This window comes from Trichosurus vulpecula, chromosome 2 (assembly GCF_011100635.1).
Source record: "Trichosurus vulpecula isolate mTriVul1 chromosome 2, mTriVul1.pri, whole genome shotgun sequence".
In the NCBI taxonomy this organism is placed as follows: domain Eukaryota; kingdom Metazoa; phylum Chordata; class Mammalia; order Diprotodontia; family Phalangeridae; genus Trichosurus; species Trichosurus vulpecula.
This window is the reverse complement of record NC_050574.1, coordinates 426,607,441-426,625,850: the sequence shown is the minus strand read 5'-3', so window position 1 is coordinate 426,625,850 and position 18,410 is coordinate 426,607,441. Positions and strand designations below refer to the sequence as shown.

At 38.1% G+C, this 18,410-nt stretch overlaps 1 protein-coding gene across 2 annotated transcripts in view; it reads left to right on the top strand.

Annotated features, from left to right (window-relative positions):
- Window positions 1-18,410, top strand: part of CRYBG3 (crystallin beta-gamma domain containing 3) — a 146,263-nt gene that overhangs the window by 65,478 nt on the left and 62,375 nt on the right. For both annotated transcript variants that reach the window (XM_036747824.1, XM_036747825.1), the window contains exons 8-10: window positions 4,760-4,896; window positions 9,622-9,736; window positions 13,055-13,090. In XM_036747824.1, coding sequence (XP_036603719.1) covers window positions 4,760-4,896; window positions 9,622-9,736; window positions 13,055-13,090 — 288 coding nt within the window. The remainder of the gene's footprint in view (window positions 1-4,759; window positions 4,897-9,621; window positions 9,737-13,054; window positions 13,091-18,410) is intronic.

The window sequence follows — 18,410 nt, the reverse complement described above, 5'->3', positions numbered from 1 at the left end:
ATTATCTGTTTGTTGTATTTTTATTATTTGTTAAATATTTCCCAATTACATTTTAATCTGATTCAGGCCTCACTAGGGAGTGTTGTTGACTGTGTGTTTTGACACCTCTGCTGGTAGGGAACCACTAGAATTTATTGAGTAGGGAAAATGGGAAATGGTCAAACCTGCCCTTTTAAAATATCAACTGATAACTAAATAGAGGATGGAGTGCAGTGGGGAGACGCTTGTGGCTGGGACAACAGCAAGCTACTGTAACAGTCCAAACTTGAGGTGATGAAGGCCTACCCCAGAGTGATGGCATCAGTGTCAGAGGAGAAGAAGGTGGGAGGAGGGACTGTACAGGAGGTATTACAAAGATGGAAAGTAGAGGACTTGACAGCTGATCATGATTAAAGAGTGAGGAATCGAGAACGACTTCTAGGCTGTGAGGAGGATGGGAGGATGGTGGTACCTTCAGCAGTAATAGGGAAATTAGGAAGAGGGGAAAGATAATGAGATCAGTTTTGGACATGTTGGATTTATGATGTCTCTTGGGTATCTACTTTGAAATTTCTAGAAGTTAGGAAAGAGAAGTAGACTTGAATATCATCAGCATAGAGATGACAATTGAATCTTCAGGAGCAGTATAGGAGTGACAAAATGCATTATCCTAGCGCTATTTTAGCAGAGTCTCCAATTTTGGCTTTGTTTAACAAAATGACAGTTATTTCAAGACAGCTTCAGTGCATAATTTTATCAACATTTTAGATAAAGGCACAAAAGGCATGCTGGTCAGAATTGTATGTGACATAAATCTAAGAGTAATATCTAAAATGTCACTTAAATCAGGATCCAAAGATTAACTTAAACAATGGACCAGGTCTAAATAAGATGAACTATATTATAGATAAAGGTAAAAAATTGTTTGTTCTTTCAATAGTATATGACTTTTTGTGACCCCCTTTTGGGGTTTTCTTGGCAAAGATGCTGGAGTGGCTTACCGGTTACTTCTTGAGCTCATTTTATAGATGAGGAAACTGAGGCAAGCAAGGTTAAGTGACTTGCGCCAGGGTCACACAGCTAGTAAGTCTCTGAGGCAAGATTTTAATTCAGGAAGACTCATCTTCCTGACCCCAGGACTAGCACTCTATCCACTGTACCACCTAGCTGCCCTGTAAAATTCTACGTTTGTGTAAAATAAAAAATCAAGTACAGGATAAAATGAGGCATGGGTAGATAAAAGTTTGAGTTTAATGACCTGTAAATTCAATATCAGGTATCAGATTGCATGGCAACCAAAAAAAAAGGTAATTCTATCCTAGACTTTATTTAGTGCTATAATACCATAGGAGCATAGATTTACAGTTGAAAGAGACCTTAAAGGCATTGACTTCTACCTCTTCATTTTACAGATGAGGAAACTCAGACACAGGGAAATTAGTTGAGTTGCCCAGGATCACACAGCTAGTACATATCTGAGGCAGGATTTGAATCCAAGTATTTCTGGCCCCGAATCCAGTACTCCACCACACTGCATCCCAAATGAAGGAGGTGATAGCCCCCAGAAGACAGAACTTGCATTCTGTGTTAATCAAACAGCATTTGGAATATTGTATTAAATTTTGGGTACCACATTTTAGTAACTATGTTAATGATTTGGATTGTAGCCAGAAAGGAACAAACAATTTAAGAAGAGAATTTGGATATCTTGACATATAAGGATAATTTGAAAGAACTAGGCATGTTAAGTAAAGAAGAGAAGACTTGGAGGATATGAGAATTATCTTCAAATGTTTATTTGAAGGGCTGTTATGTTGGAGGCAGAATTAGACTTGTTCTGTTTGTCCCGAGAGGACAGAACAGTGAATGGAAGTCACAAAGCAAAAGACTGAGGTTTGGTGTAAGGAAAACTTACTAACAATTAGGACTCTCAGAATGTGGCCAGCATTCGTGAGGGAGTATGGGATTCCTCCCCATTGGTCTTCTAGCAGACAGTCTGACCACTTGTGGACAGTGTTGTAGAGATACCTCTAGGTCAGTTATGGCTTGGCCTGTAAGGTTTCAAAGATCCTTCCAGAGCCTGAAATTTTCTGATTTAGTACCAAAGTAGTCTTGTTTCACAGGATCCGGTCCTTGTTTAGGCTGCTTATGTTTTTATGTTGAGTTGGCAATATCTATAGTTAAAAAAAAAGTCCTATTGATCACAAGGTAATTGTGGAAGGAGAGTGTAAGGATGAATCAGCGTAAGTTCACTACCAATGCTGAAAAAATACAAAGGTTCTATCCATGGTGGATCAATGTCATTAGACTTAGCACCACCACTCAGGGTTGTCGTAAGGCTCAAATGAGATATTTGTAAAAATCACTTAACATAGTGCCATAGTATTAGTAGAAACCTTAAAAAGAAGAAGGAAAAACTTCCTCTCTACCACCCACTCTCTGTAAATAAAACCACATGATTATAAAGCAAAGTAAGCCTTTTCTCATTTAGCAATAAAGTGAGATAAAGGATCAATGGATTGAGCTTTTAGAAAAAGTGGCTAAGGACAAATTTGATGTTAGATTAACTATTTTTATGGGTTATATCCATTTTAATCCTGACAACTCCTCACTCTTTGCTTTATGCTGTTTTGCTTTATGCAGTTCAGTTGAGCCTCCTCCCACTTCGCCAAAACAAATGAACAAACATAGTATAATAGAAAGGAAACTTAGTTACTGTACCACAGACCTCTGGGGAGATATTAAGGTAGCTGTGTTTTCAATATTAGTAGCTCTCTATTGTGATGTGAGTAACTAACAAAAGAAACTTATGTAGCAACATGTAGAGATATAGGATATTTTTGATTGTTTTATGAATTGAACTAGATTAGAGCCTTTCAAGGGAAGGAAATACTCAACTCTTTATAATTTAAAGAATACCTTTGTAGTTTGGCATTGTTAATGTGTTGCAGTTTGACAAACAGCCTTCAGGGGGGAAAATGGAAATTTAACTTTGCTTGGGTTTCTTTTCATATCCACAGGATCACAGATTTTTGAGCTGAAAGGGGCATTAGACACCTTTGAGAAACTATTTTCTAGAGATTATGATTTTTAAAAAATAAAACATTTGGGAGTAACATGAGGAAGTTCAGGGAACTGTAATATCTGAAGTGAAACTCAAAACTTGTTGAGGTAACCCCATAAGAGCTTATTACTTACTTTCTAGTAAGTGTCCTTATAAAACTTATTGCTGTTGGCTATTTTTGAAACTTCATAAGTCAAAATTATGCTGCTGAATGATTGATTAGTTATATAATCACTTAGACTATATTTATTAAATAAATTCTACATTTCCAGTTCTATGCTAGTCATTTTATGTAATACCAAAAAAGTTTGACATAGTCCCTAGCCTCAAGTATTCTAATTGGTTAGACAAGGCTAACACAAAGGAAATAGAGCAAAATAATATATAATTAAATGCTATATGGTACGGGACAGAAAATAAAAGTTCTATAAAAGATCAAAGAAATGAGAAAGATCTCTGAGGGCTGGGAAAGTCATAGAGGGGTGGAATATCTCTATCATAGAGATATATCATATACGTGTGTGTGTGCTTGTGTGTAGCATGAACAAATGTTTGGAGGTAGAAATGAATAATTTTTTCATCTCAGGCTCCCTCTCTACTCTATAAAAAAATTATTGAGGTGCCTTCCAAAGAGCTTTTGTTTGTGTGGGTTATATCTATTGATATTTACTATGTTAGAAATGAAAACATCTTAGTATTATTATGAAAATAGTTTTGATCTCATGGACCTCTTGAGAGGTTCTCAAAACACACTTTTAGAACCTTGGAATATGGTATGTTGAGGGAACCAAAAGGAGCCCAATACATTGGAGGAAAATTGGAAAGTAACTCTGGATGGTTAGGTTGAAACCATATTGCATGGAGGGCCTTGGCAACTTAGCAAAGGAAATTATATTTCACATATAGACTATAGGAAGCTGTTAGGACTTTTTGAACAGAGAAGTGCCAATGTGGAAACTGTTCTATAAAGTTGAAATTTGCAGTAGTATGTAAGATGCATTTGAGTGGGAAAAAGCCAAGGGCAGAGGCTTCTCCAGGAATCTAAGCATGAGATACTGAGATGAGTGATAGTATGAATGGAAAGAGAGCAGTAATGTTTTGAAGGAAGAAACAAAAAAAATTACTGAATGCTATAACATATAAAAGAGAATAAAACATCTTTGGGGAATAAAGATATGATCATTTTGGGGGAACAAAACCATATAATTTTAAATCGAGGACAAATTAGCACTTTATAAAAAGTTTTCCATTTATTATTTAAGAATGAAAAAATAACTCAGGTAAATTGAGGTACTGCCCCAAATCCATAGTCCCTACCAAAAAAGGTAATATACATTCAAGCAAATTTGCTTTTCTCTCACCTATAATTTATACTTTTGGAGCATTCTGAATATAAATATACCAACATAGAATTGCCTTCATGAGGTTAATTTTAATTTTAATTACTTCTTCTCTTATTACTTAGGAAAACCAGCCACCTAAAGGTAGTTGGCATTCAAGTAATTCAGTGACTGAATATTCCTGAATTTCACCAAAATTCATATTGAATTCTGTTAAGCTCCATTTTGTAACAGCTATTATGAATATGTGATTGATTATACAAGATGGCTAATGATACTGAAAAGATATACATAGTTACTATACTAATAGGGTTTGGTGGTGTACTGAACAACTCTAGGTAACTTTCATAAATCCATTATCTTTTTTTTTTTTCAGGACTGCAGTGTTCCAGAAATAGAACTTTGCCCACAGTCTGATGCAGCATGTTGCCCTATCTATTTACAAAGATCAGTTGGCAATTTAGAAGAACTTAATTTACCAAGATCAGTGTCATTTTCTGTGAAGGCAGGAGTGTAAGTATTCATGTGCCTTCATAATGGTAACTTTAAGAATAGGAGAGAGATAGAAAGTCAACTTTAAGTCAGCCAAGAAGTTATACAGCCTTGTCTGCAGTACAGCCAATTTGTTCTATCCACTTGCTGGCTAATTGGGTGACTATTTCAACAGGTAAGCTTAGCTTTTCTGTGCCTCTGTTCACTCTATTGGTGTTTATCACCCATAATTATAGAACTCCAACTTCTAGGACATAGTCTTTTTAATAGAAGTGGTAGTAGTAGTAGTAGTAGTAGTAGTAGTAGTAGTAGTAGCAGTAGTAGTAGTAACTATTCACCTTTATATAGCATTTTACAATTTGCAAAGTATATTCTTCACAATACAATTTTTAAAAAATCTTCATTTTACTAACGAGGAAATTGAGGCTTGAAGAGGTGAAATGTTTGTTTATAGCTACAGAGCAGGCTATAGTCAGAGACCTGGATTTCTCAATAAATACAGGAGTGAAGCAATGAATGCCCCATTTCCTCACTGCTATTTAAAATAGAAATGTTAGCAAATTAAGAAGGTAAGAGATTAGGGAAGGATATATAGTTTTCCTAGATACTAAATTTAAGTGTATTGGAAGCCAGTTAAAATTGTTTCAGTGACATTCAGTAGTAGTTCCTCATCTTGGAAGGAAGTCTCCAGGGGAATGCCTTTAGGGATTTTGCCTTTATCAGCTGATGTTTATTAGTGATTTCACATAAAAGCATTTATCAAATTCATAGATCACACAAGATACAAAGCATGGAAGGACAGCTAACACAATACAGTTCAGAAAATTAGGCTGAATCTAATCAGATGAAATTTAAGAAGGATAAATATAAAGTTAAGCCTGTAATTTTAACAACTCAGTTTCAGAAGTGCAAACTGAGAAAGGTATAGATAGACAAGACTCTAATTCATTTGGAAAGGTCTTGGGGTTTTAATGGACTTTAGGCCCAGAATGATTTAGGAGTGAGGTATGGAAGCCCAAAAAAAGAGGTATAGAGAAAGGAAGGAGGGAAACAAATATCTGTTTTCAAGTATTTGATGGGCTGTCTAAGAAAGAGCAAGGTAAGACTTGCTCTCTTTGGTTCCAGAGTACATAGTGTTAATGTAAAGAAAAACTTTTAAACAATCACAGACTGATCCAAAAATAGAATAATCTCTCTTGAGAAGTAGTGGTTGCTCACAGGTTGTTGTGTTCATCCTTCGTTTTTGAAGAGGACCATCAGAAAAATGATGACAGGACTTTGATTTGAGTGAGGGCGGGGGCAGTGTTGTGCAAGGTCACCAGCCTCACTTTCTCCTCCAGAGCCATCTGGATCCAGTGGCCTGATATTCACCAGGATGACTGGAGATGGCCCAGGATGCCTGGGGGAGACCCTGGATAACATATATGCATACATACATATATACATACATACTTACATAGTTTTGGAATGCAAGTTGATTCAAGATCTCTTCCTATGGACTTGTATTTTCTGTTTAGAAATGAATAGTTTTTGGTTCAAACTAGGGCTTCATCACATAGAGCTCAAAACTCTTAGGGAAGCTAAAAAACTGATCCAGTCTACCAGATTCCCCTACATTCTTGGGTGTTAATAGAACTGGAATAGAATTTGGGGTTGATACTATTTCAGATATCATTCTTGAAGCAGAGAGCCAAGATGGTGGAGTGCTAGGAAGCAGTGTGTTGGGCTCTCCACACAAACTCATCCAAACAGAGCTAGAAAATATATCAAGGTGAATCCTGATGGGAAACCCAGGGAAAAAAGTCATATTTAGTGCTTTGTTCAGCCTAGCTTAGAGTAGGGAGACAGTCAGTGAGGTCGTTGGAAATGGGAGACAGGGTTGGGCCAGAAGCATGCTTCTTAGGCAGAGAACTCCAGCACCCAGGAAGAGGTTGAGCACTGGGAGAAAGGACTCATATTGGGGCACCCCCAGACCCATACTGGGGCACTTTGAGAACAGATGTCAATTAGAAGCTTTGTTGTCTACTATCCAGTCCCAAGTAAAAAAGCTAGTGTGGACTCAGAAGGAAATCTGTTCAGGAGAGTGGTGTTCTGGGTAGGAGGGCCCTAGGCAGTATACATAGGAACAAGTTCACAGGGAGCAGTAGCAATTTGGCTCAGACCCCTAGAAGACCTCAGAGAGTGGTTTACAGCATCTAGCCCATCCTGCAGAGGAACAACTAAGGGAGAAAACCTAGACCAAAAGGGAGCCTACAATTCTATCATTTTGAACCTATAGAACTTTCCAGGTGACTGTTAGGAGTTGAGTCCAGCAACAGCATACTCTTGCACAGACCCAAACCCAGGTCAGTAACATGTAGAACTCAGATCACAGTGGCAATGTGATCATGTGATCTATGACTGTCGTACATCGGACCATTTTGGGAGCACTGATACTTGCAGGTCTCCAGCCTGAGATTCTGGAATAACACACCATCCAATACCCCAAGAAAGCAGCAACAGATAGGTCCTATCCCTATCTGAAGTCAGGAAGTAGACTGGAAGAATAAGCTACCAAAATAAAAAAAGAAACCCACCATTAGGAACTATTATGGTGGAGGTAAGGCAGCTTAAGATGCAAACACAGAGAAAGAGAATGAACCCAAAACTGTAAGCAAAGCCTCAGTGAAACATGGCTTGGGCACCAACTCAACTAGAATTCCTGGAAGACATGAAACAAGAGAAGAAATTAGAGTTATGGAAGAAAGAATTAGAAAGGAGGTTAACAACTTGGCACAAGAAGTACAAAAACTTGCTCCAGCAACAAATCCTCTGAAAATTAGAATGGACCAAATGTAAGCCAGTGACTTCATGAGGCAACAAGAAATATTAAAACAAAGTCAAAGACTGAAAATATAGAAGAATATTTGAGATGGTATATAGCATATATAACCGACCTAGAAAACAGACTGAGGAGAAAAAATTTAAGAATCTTTGGACTATCTGAACCCAGTGATCAAAAATAGAGCCTAAAACATCCCATTTCAAGAAAATTTAAAATTGCCCAGATGTGAAAGTATGGAAATAGAAAGAATTTACTGGTCTCTTCCTGAAAGAAACCACCAAATGAAAACTTCCAGGAATACCATAGCCAAAATCCAGGGGTTTTGTTTTTCTCGCTTTTTCTTTGGGGGCAGGGGAAGGAAGTTGGGAGAGAGAAAAGCTAATCTTTGAAAATAAAATAAAATTTTATTTAAAAATCAAATACTGTTCCTTAAGCTGTTTCTAGAACTGGTGCAGAGTGTAGCTCAGATTATAAAATTCCAAGAGTTTGGGTGACATGCATTAGATCTCTGGCACCTCTCACCATGGACATCAGAATAGCATATGCTTACACGATTGGGGTATAAATATATAGTTATTCTTAATATACATAGCATCTTTGAATAAAGGTGACATGAAGATTGTTATCAATATGAAAAATCCAAGAAATTCAAAATGATTGTTTTAGTAAACATAAGTAAAAGACATTATTAACTTCGTTGATTTCCTGTATGATAGTAATATGCTCATCTTAAACTTTACTTTCCTGCTTAAATCCTTGCTTTTCAGGATCCAGCTACTTCTAATTTATGTCCCATTCTTCCCAAAGAAAAGCCAAGGGACTATATGTCCTAAACCCTGGCTTCACTCAAAGATCAGAGTATGAGAGAGACAATATAGAAATGTTAATGTGATACAGACGTGTTGGCTATGACTAAGTCCTTAGATTGGGAGCAGTTTTATTGGTATCTGTGCTTAGCTAACTTCCATTTCAAATAATGTATGTTGATTCTCTTTTTTAGAGTGATGAATCTATTAATGTTATAGCAATTCTTTTTTACATATGTACTCTTCAGAGGTAAAGAAGCAAGGAACCTAGTGTTGCCATTATTCTTGAGTTCTTTGCATGTGTCAGACACAGGCCTGTTAGAGAGTTAGCCTGGGTTCAAGTAGTTAAGGATAGTAATCTTGTGGAAATTAACCAGTCAGCATTGCAAGAAGTGATCAGAACTAGCCGGACATATCTGTATCTGGTGAGACTGTGAGAGGGGTGGGCTTGTAGCCAGGCACATTTGATATCAGTTGGGCCTGCAGTATGTCTCAGTAGAGCAAACTGAGGCTTTGGGATGGCTATGCTCTATAGAGGTTATCACTCGAGGGCTACTATGACTAGATTGTCTAATTTTCAATTCATCTTGTCTATGATGTGATAAATTCTTTCATGTAGTCATTCCTAGCACCATAATTCAGACCTGAGCACTGATAAGGCTAATACAGTAAACACCAGGAAATTATGTATAATAGCTGGCAAGTTAATGGCAAACCCAGTGGAGGTGCTGGAAGGCTATGTCAATGTCGATTTATTTGGTGTAATTATGTTTGCCCCTAGGTTATAGTTTCTTAGTAAATACTTTTTTATTGATTAATTGATAACTCTTATAGGACTAGGATTAAGAACTTCCAAAGTATAAATGCTTACACTGGAAATTTAACAATTGGTTCTTAAGAGGCAGTTCAAGCTGGGTCCAGTGCACTGTTCAATTATTTTACTTACTCAGTGCCATACTGATTGGACTGCCAGAGAACTACTTTATGGAGCTAGAATAAAATAGTAACAAAATTCATCTGTAGGAAAAAAGATCAAGAATATCAATGGAGTAAGTGAAAAAAAATATGAAGGGGGCCTAGCAGTACCAGAACTAACCATTTTGTCTTCTCTTTTAGTTGGCTTGCCTTCCCAGATGTTAATTTTAAGGGACAAGTGACAGTTTTGGAAGAAGGCCATGGACTCTTTGAGATTTCAGCATCTGAAATGAAATCACTGCATCCACTTCAAATGGTGAGCAGATTTAAATAATACTTCATTTTCCCAAACAGCTCCAACATCCCTTTTCCTTTTCCCAGATCAAATAGAAGTTAATAGCTTATATTCTTCCTTGATTCTTCTATGGTTTCAAAACTAAATATGCACAGTATACAAAAGGCTTTCACACAGAAAGCATTTTTTGCTTTAAATATTATTTTATTTTTCCCACAATTACAAATCAAGAAAATTTTTAGCATTCATCTTTATAAGATTTTGAGTTCCAAATTTTTCTCCCTCCCTCCTTCCCCTCCCCTCTTCTGAAAATGGTAGGCAGTTTGATGTAGTTTATACATATGCCATCATGTAAAATGTATATCAATATTCATCACTACTGTGGAAGAAGAAACAGATTAAAAGTCATTAAAAGAGTCATTCATATTTGATCATCACATGATGTTGCTGATACAGTGTTTTCCTAGTTCTGCTCATTTCACTTTGCATCAGTTCGTCCAAGTCTTTCCAAGTTTTCCTCTGCTTCAAGTGTGTTTCTTGTAAGCAGCATATTGTAGGATACTGGGTTTTTGATCTACTCTGTTCTCCGCTTCTGTTTTATGGGGAGAGTTCATCCCATTCACTGTTATGATTACTACTTGTGTATTTCCCTCCATCCTATTCTTCCTCATGTTTGTCCTCCCTTTCCTTTTACCTTTTCCCATATCTCCAGTGTTTTGCTTCTTTCTACCACCTCCCCTGATCTGCCCTCCTCTTTGTCAGTCCACACCCCTCTTTATTTAATCTCCTCCCCTCCTACTTCCCTGTCAGATAAGATAGATTTCTATATTCATCTTATTGTGTACATTATTTCCTCTTTGAGCCAGTGCTGATTAGAGTAAGGTTCAAGAAATGTCTAAACAAGAGAAAGGGAGGTTCACAAGAAATAAAATAGATTATTTTTATTACATAAAATTAAAATGTTTTTGCACAAAATAAGCCAGTGCAGGTAAAATTTGACCAAAAGCAGAAAAATAATCTTTGCAGCAAATTTCTCTAATAAAGGTCTTATTTCTAAACTGGAGAATTGAACCAAATTTATAAGAATAAAATCCATTCCCAGTTAATAAATGGTCAAAGGATATTAACGGGTAGTTTTCAGAGGAAGAAATCAAAGCTATCAGTACTCATATGAAAATTCTTTAACTCAATAATAATTAAAGAAATGCAAATTAAAATGACTCTGAGGCGCCACCTCATACCTATCAGATTGGCTAAGATGACAAAAAATGACAAATGCTGGAGGGGATGTGGGAAAATAGGTACACTAAAGCACTGTTGCTAGAACTATGAACATAATTTTGGGAAGCATTTTGGAACTGTGCCCAAAAAGCTATAAAATTGTGCCTATGCGTTGATCCAGCAATACCATTATTAGATCTGTACACCAAAGAGATGAAAGAGAAAGTGCACAATGTCTGGCATATAGTAGGTGCTTAAGAGTTATTTATTGATTAATTGATTGATTGAAAAAGGTGAAGAGCCCATTTGTATAAAAATACTACCATAGCCCTTTTTGTGGTGGTAAAGATTTGGAAAATGAAGGGATGCCCATCAAATGGGGAATGGCTAAACAAGTTATGGTACAGGAATGTGATAGGATACTGTAAGAAATGATGAAAAACCTGGGAAGACTTATATGAACTGATGCAAAATGAAGCAGAACCAGGAGAACATTGTACACAGTAATATTGTGTATTGTAATGAAGATCAACTGTGAATGACAGTAACTGATCAACACAGTGACCCACCACACTTCAACAACAGACCTAGTAGTGGTATTGCTAGGCCAGAGGGTATGCACAGTTTTATAGCTCTTTGAGCATAGTTCCAAATTATTCTACAGAATGGTGAAATCAGTATACCACTTCACCAACAGAGCATTAGTTTCTCAATTTTTCTACATCTCCTCGGACATTTGTCATATTCCTTTTCGGTCATATTAGCCAATCTCATAGGTATGGGGTGGTAGCTCACAGTTGTTTTAGTTTGCATTTCTCTAATCAGTGGTGATTTAGAGTATTTTTTATGCATATAGATAGCTTTGATGACTTTGTCTGAAAACTGCCTGTTTTTTATCTTTCGGCCTTTTATTGGTTGAGGAATGGCTCTTATTTCTATAAATTTGACGCAATTCTCTATATATTTGAGAATTGAGGCCTTTATTATAGAAATTTGCCTAAAAGACTATTTTACGCAGAACTCACAGAAGGCAAGTGCTCCCATGGAGATCAGAAGAAGTGATACAAGGACACTTTCAAGGTCTCTCTGAAGAACTTTGGAATTGATTGTGAGACTTAGGAAACACTAGCATAGTACCACCCAGCATGGCATGCCCACATCAAAGGAGGCACTGTGCTCTATGAGCAAAGCAGAATTGCATTAGTCAAAAGAAGTGTGAGCCATTTCCACTCCAAATATTCATATGGATTATTTGTGCCCAGCTTATGATAGAGCCTTCCAAGCTTATATTGGTCTTATCAGCTACAGTCAGACACACTGTACCTTGAACCCAACACGGTAATGGCATTTTGGTCTTCTTGAAGAATGAAGGACAACAACGAACCCAAGAGTTTATCATATTTTTTGTTCAGTTGTTTCAGTAGCATCTGACTCTGTGGCCCCATTTGGGGTTTTCTTGGCAAAGATACTGGAATGCTTTGCCATTTCCTTCTCCAGCTCATTTTACAGATGAGTAAACTGAGGCAAACAGGGTTAAGGGACTTGACCAGGGTCACAGAGCTAGAGAATGTCTGAGGCCAGATTTGAACTCAGGAAGGTGAGTCTTCCTAACTGCAGACCTGATGCTCTCCATCCACTGTGCCACCTAGGTGTCCTTTTCATTGTATATTCCCCTTCAGTTGATAAAATCTATTTACCTTTTAGTGTTTATCTTCCTCTCTTTGAATTTCAGAGTTTCTACCTAGCTCTGGTCTTTCCATCAAGATTCCTTTAGATGTGTTTTATGTCACTATAACCTCCGTTTTTTTTCCCCAGATAGGTTATTCTTTATTGTAAAACTTTATCTTTCGTATTTTGAAATATGGTATTCTATGCCCTCGTCTCCTTGATAGTGAGAGCCACCAAGACTTATATGAGCCTTTGATTTGCAGGTATAATTCAATATAAATGCTTCAGGGATATTAACAACCTCTTGCTCAATTTATAATAAAATCTACCACAAGTAGTCTTTATTAATTTCAGATTCTTATACAATTTATGAATCACAGATATTTTCTTCAAATACATTTATATACATGTATGTGTATGTTAAATTTTAAATTTTCTTTTTATCCTTAGGGTGGATTGAAGGTGGAAATGCCTATGAATTTAAGGGTAAGTGTTTAATTTCTAATCCACCCCATGTCTTGTAGAGGGCCTTTCTCTGTCCCCCTAATTTTTAAAGTCCCCTTTTAAGGCAACCTTTCATCTATTCTGCATAAATCATGTTATGTACAGATTTAGGCATATGTTGTCTCCCTCATTAGAACATAAGTTCCTTGGGGTCAGGGAATACTTTTTTCTTTTTCTTTTTTATCCATAGTGCCTAGCAAGTGTCCTTGTTAATGTCCTTCTTAAATTGTAGTACCCAGAACTGAGCAGATGTTATGTTTGACCAGAGCAGAGAACAGTGGGGCTATCACTTCCTTATTGTTAGATGCTATGCAACTCTTAATCTACCCCCAAATGGTATGAGTTTTCTAGGCTATTATGCAGACAGCTCAGTTACACAGTGGACAGAGTGCTGGACCTGAAGTGGGGAAGACCTGGGTATCGATTCAGCCTCAGATACTTAGCTGTGTGACCCTGGGCAAATCATTTAACCAGTCTGTTTAGTTTCCTTAGCTATAAAAGATAATAGCACCTACCTCCCAGGGTTGTCATCGGAATAAAATAAGACAGTGTTTGTAAGGTACTTTGCAAATCTCAACCCACTATATAAATGTTAATAATATTGTTGTTATTATGATGTCACACTATTGACTCATATTGCTGTACTGAGATTGATGTGATAACTGGACAGCTATGAGGAAATATTCAGCACCTAATTAGATACATGGTTCTGGAGTTGGAGAATAATCAAGACTTAGGAGTCATCCTTATAGAAATTAGAGTTGTATGTATGACAAGTAGATTAGATCTCCCAAAGAAACCAGCATGAAAAATGAAGATCAGAGGGCTGACGATAGATCATATTTCTAAGATGTAATGAGAAACTGGAATGAGAGGGGTAACAAAGTATTTGGAAGAGAAATAAGAGTTAAATAGAGTGGTGTAAAATGCAAACTATACTATTACAAGGGGGAGTGTGCCTATTGTTTTTTCTTTGTTTTTTTAAAAAATTGTTTATTTATTTTTAGTTTCCAGCATTCATTTCCACAAGATTTTGAGTTCCAAATTTTCTCCCCGTCTCTTCCCTCCCCCCCGAGATGGCATGCATTCTGATTATCCCTTCCCCCAGTCTACCCTCCCTTCTGTCACCCCACGCCTCTCTCTTATCCCCTTCTCCCTTATTTCTTGTATGGCAAGATAGATTTCTATACCCCATTTCCTGTATATCTTATTTCCCAGTTGCATTTGTTTTTAAAACTTGGGGCTGCAAATTCTCTCCCTTCCTCCCTCCCCACCCATTCTCACTGAGAAGGCAAGCAATTCAATATAGGTTATAATGTGTGTCTTTATGTAAAACACTTCCATAATAGTCATGTTGTATAAGACTAACTATATTCCCTCCATCCTATCTCACCCCCATTTATTCTATTTTCTCCTTTAACCCTGTCCCTTTTCAAAAGTGTTTGCTTCTGACTACCTCCTCCCCTAATCTGTGCTCTCTTCTGTCATCCCCACCCCTTTCATCCCCTGTAGCAACAATTCGGCTAGCAGCTGTTGTGGGGGTGAAAGACCAACAGAAGCCCAACAATGAGAATGCTGCCAACACAGGTTCTTTTGATCTGCTTTACTAAGGAAAGCAACGTTCAGGGGTTAACAATCTTACTTTAATCCAACATACAAATATAACTCACATAATTCAGGAGGAAAAGCCAGCAACCTGAACTTCAGCAAATACTAACAAATTAAAAACATACATTATACACAGACCAAATACAATTCATAGTTATCAGAAAAGCGTCTGTGGGCATTACCTCATTCAAAGTGAGAATCTGAAAAGACCTTAGCCTGAAAAGGCTAGGGTCTCCCAATGCATCCTGGGCCATCTCCAGTCATCCTGGTGAATATCAGGCTGTTGGACCCAGATGGCTCTGGAGGAGAAAGTGAGGCTGATTGACCTTGCACAGCCCTCCCTCACTCAAAGTGAACTGCAAGTCACATCATCATTTCCCTGATGTCATGATCCTCTTAGAGAATGAAGGACACAATGGGTGTGTGTGTGTGTGTGTGTGTGTGTGTGTGCGTGTGTGTGTGTGTGTATTCCCTTCAAATACCCTAACACTGAGAAAGGTCTCATGAGTTACAAATATCATCCTTTCGTGCAGGAATGTAAACAGTTCAGCTTTAATAAGACCCTTATAATTTCTCTTTCCTGGGGGACGGAGCCAAGATGGCACCTGGAAAGCAGGGACCTGCCTAAAGCTCTCCCCCAGGACCCTCCAAACACCTATAAAAATAGCTGTGAACAAATTCTAGTACTGCAGAACCCACACAATAGCAGAGGGAAGCAGGGCTCCAGCCCAGGACAGCCTAGATGGTCTCCGGGTAAGGTCTATCGCAGGGAGCTGGGAGTGGAGCTGAGCACAGCCCAGCATGAGCTGCGCCTGGACCAACAAGACCAGGAGCCAGGCAGAACAGGCCCTAGTGCCCTGAATCGGTGAGCAGTGGCAGTTGTTAGACTTCTCAACCTACCAACACCAAAGACAACATAGAAGGTTAGTGGGAAAAGCTGCGGGGACAGAGTGAAAGGAATTCCCTGTTTGGCCACTGCCCTGGGGGCAGCAGAGGGGGGGGCAGCACTAAGGACAGAACTACAGCTGCAGTTGCTTCTGGCCCCAGGCCCACCTGGTGGGAGGAATTAAGTGACAGATCAGAGCGAGAGTACAGAGCATGCATGGATCTGAGTGGTGGTCCAGGTTGGTGGTATTTGGGGGAGAAGGAGTGCTACTGTGGCAGAGCTTGCTGTGTAGAAATAGCTCTGAAAACAACAGCACAGCCCCTCAAGCTTGGGACAAAGCACTCTCTACTCTACAAGCAGTCATACCCCCATGAAAAACTCAAGGATCAAGTAGTTGGCTGGGAACATGGCCAGGCAGCAAAAACGGACTCAGATTCAGACTCAGACTTTGGTCTGAGTGACAAAGAAGACTTTGGTGACAAAGAAGACCAAAGCATACAGCCAGAAGAACTCAACAAAGCCAAAGAGCCTACATCAAAAGCCTCCAAGAAAAACATGAACTGGTCTCAGGCCATGGAAGAGCTCAAAAAGGATTTGGAAAAGCAAGTTAGAGAAGTAGAGGAAAAATTGGGAAGAGAAATGAGAGTGATGCGAGAAAACCATGAAAAACAAGTCAATGACTTGCTAAAGGAGACCCAAAAAATACTGAAGAAAATAACACCTTAAAAAATAGACTAACTCAAATGGCAAAAGAGCTCCAAAAAGCCGATGAGGAGAAGAATGCCTTGAGAGGCAGAATTAGCCAAATGGAAAAGGAGGTCCAAAAGACCAATAAAGAAAATACTACCTTCAAAATTAGATTGGAGCAAGTGGAAGCTAGTGACTTTATGAGAAATCAAGATATTATAAAACAGAACCAAAGGAATGAAAAAATGGAAGACAACGTGAAATATCTCATTGGAAAAACCACTGACTTGGAAAATAGATCCAGGAGAGATAATTTAAAAATTTTTGGACTATCTGAAAGCCGTGATCAAAAAAAAGAGCCTAGATATCATCTTTCAAGAAATTATCAAGGAGAACTGCCCTGATATTCTAGAGCCAGAGGGTAAAATAGAAATTGAAAGAATCCACTGATCACCTCCTGAAAGAAATCCCAAAAAGAAAACTCTTAGGAGTGTTGTTGCCAAATTCCAGAGCTCCCAGATCAAGGAGAAAATACTGCAAGCAGCTAGAAAGAAACAATTTGAGTATTGTGGAAACACAATCAGGATAACACAAGATCTAGCAGCTTCTACATTAAGGGACCAAAGGGCTTGGAATATGATATTCTGGAGGTCAATGGAGCTAGGATTAAAACCAAGAATCACCTACCCAGCAAAACTGAGTATCATGCTCCAAGGCAAAATATGGATTTTCAATAAAATAGAGGACTTTCAAGCTTTCTCAGTGAAAAGACCAGAGCTGAATAGAAAATTTGACTTTCAAACACAAGAATCAAGAGAAGCATGAAAAGGTAAACAAGAAAGAGAAATCATAAGGGACTTACTGAAGTTGAACTGTTTACATTCCTACATAGAAAGATGATGTATGTACTTCATGAGTATTAGGGTAGTTGAAGGGAATATACATATATATAGAGGGCACAGGGTGAGTTGAATATGAAGGGATGATATCTAAAAAAATAAAATCAAATTAAGGGATGAGAGAGGACTATATTGAGAGAGGGAGAAAGGGAGAGATAGAATGGGGTATATTATCTCGCATAAAAGTGGCAAGAAAAATCAGTTCTGTTGGAAGGGAAGAGGGGGCAGATGAGGGGGAATGAGTGAATCTTGCTCTCATCATATTTGACCTGAGGAGGGAATACCATACACACTCAATTGGGTATCTTACCCCACAGGAAAGAAGGAGGAAGGAGATAAAAAAGGGGGGATGATAGAAGGGAGGGCAGATAGGGGGAGGAGGTAATCAAAAGCAAACACTTTCGGAAAGGGACAGGGTCAAGGGAGAAAATTGGATAAAGGGGAATAGGATAGGAAGGAGCAAAATAAAGTTCGTCTTTCAGAACGTAAGTATTGCGGAAGCGTTTTGCATAATGATACACATGTGGCCTATGTTGAATTGCTTGCCTTCTTAGGGAGGGTGGGTGGGGAGGGAAGAGGGCAGAGAATTTGGAACTCAAAGTTTTAAAAGCAGATGTTCAAAAAAAGTTTTTGCATGCAACTGGGAAATAAGATATGCAGGCAATGTGGCATAAAAATCTATATTGCCCTACAAAAAAGTAAGGGAAAAGGGGATGAGGGGGGGAGTGAGGTGACAGAAGGGAGGACTGACTGGGGAACAGGGCAATCAGAATATATGCCATCTTGGAGTAGGGGGAGGGTAGAAATGGGGAGAAAATTTGTAATTCAAACTCTTGTGAAAATTAGTGCTGAAAACTAAAAATATCAAATAAATAACGATTAAAAAATTTCTCTTTCCTCTTTACCTTTTGATGTTTATCTTGATTCTTGTATTTGAAAGTCAAAGTTTCTATTCAACTCTGGTCTTTTCATCAAGAATTCTTGAAAGTCCTCTATGTCATTGAATGCCCATTTTTTCCCGAAGTATTTTGCTCAGTTTTGCTGAATAGGTGATTCTTGGTTTTAATCCTATCTCCTTTGACCTCTGGAATATCACATTCCAAGCCCTTGGTTCCCTTAATGTAGAAGCTTCTAGATCTTGTGTTGTCCTGATTGTGTTTCCGTAATACTCAAATTGTTTCTTTGTCTCCTTGCAATATTTTCTCCTTGACATGGGAACTCT